This window comes from Marmota marmota, unplaced genomic scaffold (genome assembly GCF_001458135.2).
Source record: "Marmota marmota marmota unplaced genomic scaffold, marMar, whole genome shotgun sequence".
Taxonomy (NCBI): domain Eukaryota; kingdom Metazoa; phylum Chordata; class Mammalia; order Rodentia; family Sciuridae; genus Marmota; species Marmota marmota.
In genome coordinates, this window is record NW_026000026.1 from 8,286,701 (window position 1) to 8,295,090 (window position 8,390).

General features: G+C 53.3%; 1 protein-coding gene across 1 annotated transcript in view; it reads right to left on the reverse strand.

Moving 5' to 3' along the window:
- Positions 1 to 889: 889 nt before the first annotated feature.
- The window catches only part of Atp9a (ATPase phospholipid transporting 9A (putative)), a 92,638-nt gene continuing 85,137 nt past the window's right edge, over positions 890 to 8,390 (reverse strand). Inside the window, exons 27-28 of the mRNA XM_015479649.2 lie at positions 8,142 to 8,345; positions 890 to 5,332 (exon numbers count right to left, since the gene is read on the reverse strand). Coding sequence (XP_015335135.2) covers positions 5,196 to 5,332; positions 8,142 to 8,345 — 341 coding nt within the window. The 3' untranslated portion in view covers positions 890 to 5,195. The remainder of the gene's footprint in view (positions 5,333 to 8,141; positions 8,346 to 8,390) is intronic.

Below are 8,390 nucleotides of genomic sequence, written 5' to 3' on the forward strand. Positions count from 1 at the left end.
TCTCCATCTTGAGAGCGCGCGAGGTCCCCTCTGTCCAGGGAAGCCAATGTGAATAGAAATGGGCAAAATTATGATTCTTTTTCTAATCAATTAACGCAGAATGGTCCTTTCCAATGAACCTATGAGAAGTGAGCAGCCTTACCCTAATGGCAGCCCTTGGCCAGCCTAATGCGGAATTTGCTTCCAGAGAGATGCACTGACACCATGGGGCCCCTTTACAAATTAAGGGACCAACGGCGAAATTGATGCATGCCCAGGAAATGAGGGTCCTCAACCTTGGCACCATGGACACTTTGGGTGGGGTAAGTCTGACAGGAGAGATGCCCTGGGCTCTGCAGGGTGTCCAGTGGCACCATGGACCTCCACCCACCAGTGGCTAGTGGCACCCTTCCTCACCTCCCAACAAACTCAGGTGTCTATGGATTTCATATGAGCGACAAAATCACCCCTGGCTGAGGTCACTGGGTTAGGTTAACAAAGCACGGTCCTCCTTGCTTCTTATGCACCAGCCTCCAAACCTCCTTTGCCCAAAAAGAAAGTGACCACATTCTTAAACCTTCCATCCCTTGATTTAAAAATAAAGACTTCATCGTCATCAAGCGCTGTGTGGGTAAATACTATCTGATCTCTGTTTTTCTCTTTTCCCATTTTACACGAACCACTCTGAATTTCTGACATATCTGGGAAGGATCAGGGTAACACCATGCATTGATTTGGGATTGATTTGGGTTCCTTCCCCCCCCCACCCCCCCGAATTTGAAATGTAACTGGGAAAAAGTTCTGGACCTGTTAATGCACCACAAGATAAACACACAGTGGGAGCTTTATAGAAAGTTCTTGTTCCATCACCAGAATTCATGATTCCATACAAATTAAAACGATCCCCAAAGGCAGAAAGTACACAAGCTTTATTGGGCAACAGCAACAGGCCACGCTGGCACACAATGAGTGGATCCGCTCGGAAACACATGTATCCTCACCGAGCCGAGAATCCGAATCAACTGGATGGACCCTCCGGCTCAATTAAAGCATCTGCGCAGGGCTCGTCCTCCATCATGACGCTGTCCTGTCCTGGTGAGCACGGCAACGAGGGTGACACAGAGAGATCTAGGGAGGGACCCTGACCCGGACACCGCTGTGTTCACCCGGGATAACAAAGGGATCCATTGGCCATGATTTCATTTGCAAACACCCCCCCCACCTTAACCACAAACACCACCTTCCCCACCCAGGCCAGCTCTGTCTACCGCGGCGCTCCGACCCCGCGGGAGGAGCTGCTGTAGTCGAGAGGCTCTGGGCTCCATGTTGAGGAGCGACCTCGGGTCCATTCCAATACACAGTCCATTGTTTCCCCAGGGGAAATGAACAGAATTAATGAAGATATTTTCAGGTACACATAAACAACAAAAAGCTTTACATTAAAAGGAAGGAGAAATAAAACGAGTTGTATTTACAAAGCTCCCGGTCTATTTTTAAAACAGGAACAGAGCTGGGAGCGATGGAGTTTTAACGCAATAAAAACCATACAGTCTTCAAAAAGCTTGAGATGACACCACAGACACACACACAATCTCAAACACACACAAGATTAAAGATAATAACGGCCAACGGGTGTTTGCTTTCAATAGAAGGGAGCAGGAGAATGTGCAGATCCGTATGAGGTTTTGGCAAAAGTTTAAAACGCTGCCCTGAAGGCATGTGGGCATGCCCCTCCCCCAGGCAAAAATAAGACCAAGTAGAAAAACAAAAGTCTGGAGGGGAAAAGGCATTAACACGTCAATTTCCAGTGAGCACAAAATTCAAATTACATCAGAAAGTACTGTCAGTACGACCTATAATTTCATCAGAGAATAAACTGAGGAAATCTTGGTAGATTTGGTAGATTAAATACGATGGTATTTAAGATGCGTGCCACACAGATTTCACTCAATGGGGAGCTCGCCTGGGGCTGGGTAGCATCCTGCCAGGGGTGGGAGCAACCAGCTCGGGAGGCTGGAGGCAGGCATTGGTCTCAATTTCAAGATGCTCCCTGGGACTTTCTCCAAGCAGCTCAAGTTAGCATCCCCGACTCTCCTAGTACCTTAGCCACACACGTGCAGAATTAATGACCAAATAAGGATCAAAACTGTCAGACTGGGTGTGGTGGTGCCTGCCTGTAATCCCAGCAGCTGGGGAGGCCGAGACAGGAGGATCATGAGTTCAAAGCCAGCCTCAGCAAAGGGAGGCGCTAAGCAACTCAGTGAGACCCTGTCTCTAAATAAAATATAAAATAGGGCTGGGGAGGTGGCTCAGCAGCCGAGTGCCCCTGAGTTCAATCTCTAGTACTGCCCCCCCCCCAAAAAAAAAAACTGTCAGATGCAGAGGAACCAAACCATCCTGCTCACTCTACCCTCCACCCTCATCAGGAGATACGATCATAACAAAATCACAGTAGAAGCTCTCACAGGGGCAGAACCTGCTAGTGCTGTCCGTGGGCACAGGGAGCTGTGACTTCTACTTTAAGGAGGTGTTCAAGGGGTGGAGACTGTGCCCTAAGGCCTTCAGACCTCAAGTGTCCGATAAAGGTTCAATGGTGCTCTACAGAAATTCCTTCCAGGCCAATGAACCAAGAGAAAGGCCAACGGCATCCTGTGTTCAAGGCTGACAAACTTGGGAGACACTAACAAAATAGTTAAGTTCCTGGCTTCTGGTTTCCTTCGCTTCCTCCACCGCTGAGAACCCGGGCTCTGCTGGGGTTCTGTGTGATTCCTGAGGTCACGGCTGTGCCATGCCTGCCCTTGGGTCTCCTGGGCTGCCAGCGGCGCACATCCTTAGGTGCTCAGGGACCCCTGGTGGGTGACATCAGCAGGCTGCCTTCTTGAGGGATGGTCCCATAGCATGGCGGCTTCCCTGGGGGGTTCAGTCCTTCTTGCCCACAGCTGCCCACACCCAAGTGCACGGAGAGACAGCAGAACAAGGGGCTCGCGGAGGAGCTGCCCAGCACCTTCAGCTTCCAGGCGTGGCCTCTGGCCTCCCGGGAGCCTCCTTCCTCCCGGGGGTCAGGTGTTCGCTCATTAGAAATTGGGAATTAAGAAAAAAAAAATCAGAGGGACCAGCTTTATTCCCTGTGTGCTGGAAATACCTAGTTCTCCAGCGGGGTGCCGATGATCTACCTGCAGGAGCCGTCGCCTGCCTCTGGGAGTTACGCTGGTTCAGGCCTCAAACCTGCCATGGAGTTAAGATTCCAGGTTCATAGGATCAAAAACACTGAACGACACTTCCTCCTCCTCCACAGATGGAACCAGGGCCTTGCACCCGCTAGGCAAGCACTCCACCAGGGAGCGACACCCCCAGCCCTATTTACTTTTTTGAGACAGGGTCTAAGGCTGACCTCAAACTTTCGATCTTTCTGCCTCAGCCTCCAGAGTCACTGGGATTACAGGTGCATGACCCCACGTGGACCCCGCTCCTCCTCCACCTTTGAAACCACACAAAATCACTCAGTGAACACGCTGGACCTGCTCAAGCTTGCTGGGGCTTCTGGACAAAGACCCCTTCCCTAAGCAACCACTCGTGCAAGGCGAGACATCTTTTCTGAAGGACTTTCCCTGGCAGAAATGGCCGGCGAAGAGGGGAAATATTGCAAAATTACAGAATCTCAAAAACAAACAGAAATGACATCAATAATCTGCAACTCACTGCCACCCTAGGAAGTTTTAAAGGGGCATCACAAAATACAAGGGCTTGTCAAGAGCACTCCAAAGCTCAGATCCTCGTGTCCCCAACTCTCGGAGGCAGGTTCCCTCAGGTAGGTGGCAGGCGTCAGCAAGCAGGCTGTGACTTCCATCCCCGAAGCACACACAGTTTAGTGTCGCACTGAAGCTCTGCAGGGTTTGCACACATAGAGAATTTGTCACAAATCCGAGACGACGACCACACTCAGCTCTTGCTGACCCACTGACTTAACCGTCCTGTAGTCAGAGACTCGAGAGCCCAAGGTCTTGCTCTCCCCGCCACGTGGGACACTTGCCAACTACAGCTCCTCACAGGCAGCAGCCGCTGCTTTATAAGAAACACACGGCGTGCAGCCAGCCAGGTGGGGGAAGTCTTGCCTACCGGCGGCCTTTCAGCCAGTTCCCTTGGAAATCTGCAGGCAGGGGAACTGATTCCAGATCCCAAGCCCCGGCCTCCTCCCAAGGGGCTCCTGGCTTTGAAGGCTGCCACCGGGAATGGCGACACGGCAAGATGCCTGGCTTGCTCAGTCCGCCCACAATAATTCCTCCTAACAGGAAACAGGTTGCTGCAAAGAGCCCCGGGCCCTGACCTTTCCGCTCGGGGCCCAGAGGGTCTGAGTCACATCTGCCGCGCTGTCTGAAGAATTAGCCGAGTCTTATCACACTGTCGACACATTTAGGGGCTGTTCAGTGGCACGTTTCCTGCTAAAACAACTCTGCTGAAAACGTCAGGGGGTGTCCTCAGATGGCCACTGGCTTGGTAACTGTCACCAGCTCCTAACAAAGCAGGATCACACCTCTGGGATTCTTTTACAAGGTGGCAGGTGAAGTTAACTGGAGGCCGGGACTGCTGAGTTGGATCCAGGGTGATGGCTGGATTTAGGGCCCCCTCCCCTCCTCTCGGGTACCTTTCCTGATGCTCTGAGGCGGGGCCGCCTTAGGACGGGGAGGATTTCCAAATGCAATCCGGGTTCGGATAACTTTCACCAAACATCACTGTCTTTTTCTTCCAGACTCTCACTAAGAGCTTCATGTTTTCCTGAAACTGCTTTGTAAGATGAGAAAGACTTAAGAGTGCACATGATAGGACTGTTTAAAAAAAAAAAAAAAAAAAGCCTTCTACCACCTTCAACTAGACAGAAGCTTTACCACATGACAACAAAATTCAAGTCATAAGGAGCTTGCCCGGGGCCTGCAGAAGCCTCTCTGCGGAGCCACCCGGCTGCTATGTGTTCACGCTCACTCCCACAGGGCTACAGGGCCACAGGGCTCCCACAGGCACACTGGGGACCTCAGGACCCTCCCTCCTGATTCTTCAGCGTTGGGACTGGGTCCCGACACAGAGCACAGAGCCTGGCCACACCGAAACTGCACATGTTAGCGATGACTGCAAAATCCACAGGTGGCGGTGACACAAATGGAACTTGAACTCTGTCCACCAGGAAAGCCCAGAGGCCAGGTCCCCTCCACCGAGTGCCGAGCCTACGACGTGAGCTTCGAGTAGCTGGGAGGAGAGAACCGTCTTCGCAGGTACTTGAGGACATAGAGGGGGAGACAGCTGACCAGGGTGATGACAGACACCTTCCAGAGGAAGGACAAGGTGGCGATGAAGTACACATCTGCAAACAACGGAAGGACAGCAGTGAGCATGTGGGAATGTTCCGGAAGGCCCATGCAGTTCAGAAACAGCCACACCGCTGTCACAGGGAAGCAGTCTCCCATCACCAAGCCCCGTCCTCCACTGGCCCCTGAGGGTGCGCCCTGGGTTGGCAGCACACCCCACCCTCCCGCACCTCTGTCTCGTCCCGCTGTCTGTCCTCCCCTGTGGCTTCCTGATACTCAGGGAGGTGTTTTTTTTTTTTTTTTTTTTTCAAATACTAGTAAAAGAAACTTCAGGGAAAACCATTCTTACAGTGTTATTTTGATTTGGAATCTGACAGGTGGCATCTAAACCCAGCCCCTGGGGAGCCGAGCGACGCTGAGATGCAGGCTTCTGCTTCCTGTAGCTTTCTCTCAGCCCCGCGTGGTGGAGGGGAGCCACCAGGAGGACCTGTGGCACGGCGCCAGGTGGGCAGAGACGCCCCTGTCCAACCAGTCCTGTCCTCGGGCACTGATGGGGTACATCCTCCGCTGCCGCAGGACACTAAACCCTGGATCTCAGGTTCTCTAGAGAGAAGAGGCTGCTCGGGGCCTCATGAAGCAGCTGCCCGAGCAAACGACTTCCCCTCAGTGGGATCGGACGGACGCTGGGTCCAGGACCTAGGATCCTGCGCCCTCACCCAGCCCTGGTCCAGCCAAGCCGGGCTTCCTGTTCTGCCTCAGGCCTGAGCCCTGCTCACACAGTAGGTACTCACGCAGGCCGTCCTGAAAGACCAGGGCAGGCGGGCAGCTCCCGGTCTTCTCTCCTGTTATCTTCACTGAAACCTTCAAGAGGAGCTCGGAAGCCGGCAGAAGGGCCCTGACCAAGGATGCCTCCAGGTTCAAGGGGGTTTCTTCGTCCTTTTTCTTATTATTGTCCCCTAAGGAACCTTTGCAAGCTTTGCCCCTAATCTACCTCCCCATGACATTTTACCGCCACAGGCCTGCTGTCCATCTGTTACTGGACACACCTGCCCTTACACACACAGGGAGAGCTGCTCAACCCCACACCTTGGTGGTGGGGCCACATGGCCCCATCCAGGATCTCTGGGGTTAAGGGGAGTCCAACTACCCAGCTGTGCACCCAGAATGCACAGAGGTGGCATCCTAGTGGCCCTGCAGGGGTGCCCCAGGACAGTGCTGATGGGCACCAGCTCAGCCTGGACTCTTTACTGCTGGTTGGCGGGGGGGTGGGGGGGCGGGGGGGGTACTTTCCCATCTGGAAGTTTCCATGACACTTTTTATTTGGGCTCAGCTTGGGAGTCTGTCCAGGCCCTGGTGTGTCTGTCTGCAGCTCACATCTGCCATCTCTGCCACCCCCGCTTACAGTCTCACCTCCCTGTTTGTCATGGGTTTTGTGATATGAAGAGCCACCCCCTGTAAGCCTGCCCATCATGTCTGCCCATCTTGCTGGCACAGGGCAGGTGCTCCTTGTGCATCTACCAAGGGGCCAGTGCCCACTACGGTGGCAGCCGTCACTCCTCGAGCTGGCTGTATGGAGCAGCAGATTTTATGCTGAGGCCCAGAGACTCCACAGAGGAGCTAGATCAGCGGAGGGGCCTCCCACCTCCAAAAATAACGTCTGGAAAGTCAGCACAGGCACGAAGGAGGAGAGGCCATCCCTACCACCATCAGGAGCCATCTCATAGCCTGCTCAAGAGTAGGACCTGGGTGCCTGACCCCCGCCCCCCCAGCGAGCTTTCAGGGCCAGCCCAGCTCACTGGGAAACCCAGAACTGTAGGCAGCCCTCGGGGTTCACAGGGAAGGGGTTCCAACCAGGGGGGGCGGGGGAGATGCTGAAATCCACAGATCCTCAGGTGCCTTGTGTGAAACGGCACAGTCTTTGCCTAGCACCCCACAAGCTCCCAGAGCCTTAAATCTTCTCTGATACCAACGCAAGGCGAACGCCGCGCAGACGGCTGTTACGCTGTATTGTTCAGGGAAGAACGGCCAGAAGAGAGGCCAGACATATTCAGTTAAGACCCAACTTTTTTTTTTTTTTGCTAAATGTTTGGGCTCTGAGGTTGGTTGAGTTCACGGATGTGCAACCCATGGATAAGGGGCTATTCTGCCCTTTCAGAATTAGAAGGACAAAGGATTCCTCTTCTAAGCTGGCTAGTTCTGTTTTTTCTTTTCTTTTCTTTTTTGATACCAGGGACTGAACCCAGAGGCTTTGACCACTGAGTCACATGCCCACCCCTTTTTATTTTGAGACAAGTTCTCGCTAGGTTGCTTAGGGCCTCGCTAAGTTGCTGAGGCTAGCTTTACATATATTCTATGTATAAATTGTTGATGGACTTTTATTTTATTTACTTGTTTATATGCAGTGCTGAGAATCCAACCCAGTGCCTCACACATGCTACGCAAGGGCTCTACCACTGAGGTAGAGCCAGCCCCCTGAGGCTGGCTTTGAACTTGCAATCCTCCCACTTCGGCCTCCTGAGCCACTGGGATTACAGGCATGCACCAGAGTGCCCGGGTTTTTGTGGTTTTTGGAAACACACTTTTGGCTGATGAGCAACTCAGTCAAAGAGTGCTTACCCAGCGTGCACCAGACCCTGGATTGTACCCCAGCACCCTAAAAAATGAACAAAGTAAAAATACAAACGCATGCTCTACTCTGAGAACAACCCTGCACCCTCAAAGGCACCCACTGATTCACAGCCGCCACTTGGCCCAAGGCAGGCACTGGCAAGAACACGGGACAGCTAGCGAAGGGCCGCTGGACCAAGAGCCAGGAGGCAGTGCTGGGCGGTGCAGACAGACACCTGCGCACACTCGGGGGCTCACCGATGAATTCGTGTAAGAACACCAGGGAGGCGATGTAGCAGGCCAGGCTGAGCAACTCCGCCACGGTCATGAGCCAGTGCCAGGTCTGGATGGTGAGCGCCACCATGAGAAGCTCGGTGAGGATCAGCGACGTGAAGGAAATGGCCACGATGTGCACGAACTCCGACTCGAACAGCAGCAGCGCCCCGTACATGATGGTGCTCCCTGCAAACCGGAGGAATGTCCGTGCAGGTGCCCTGGGCCCGCCCT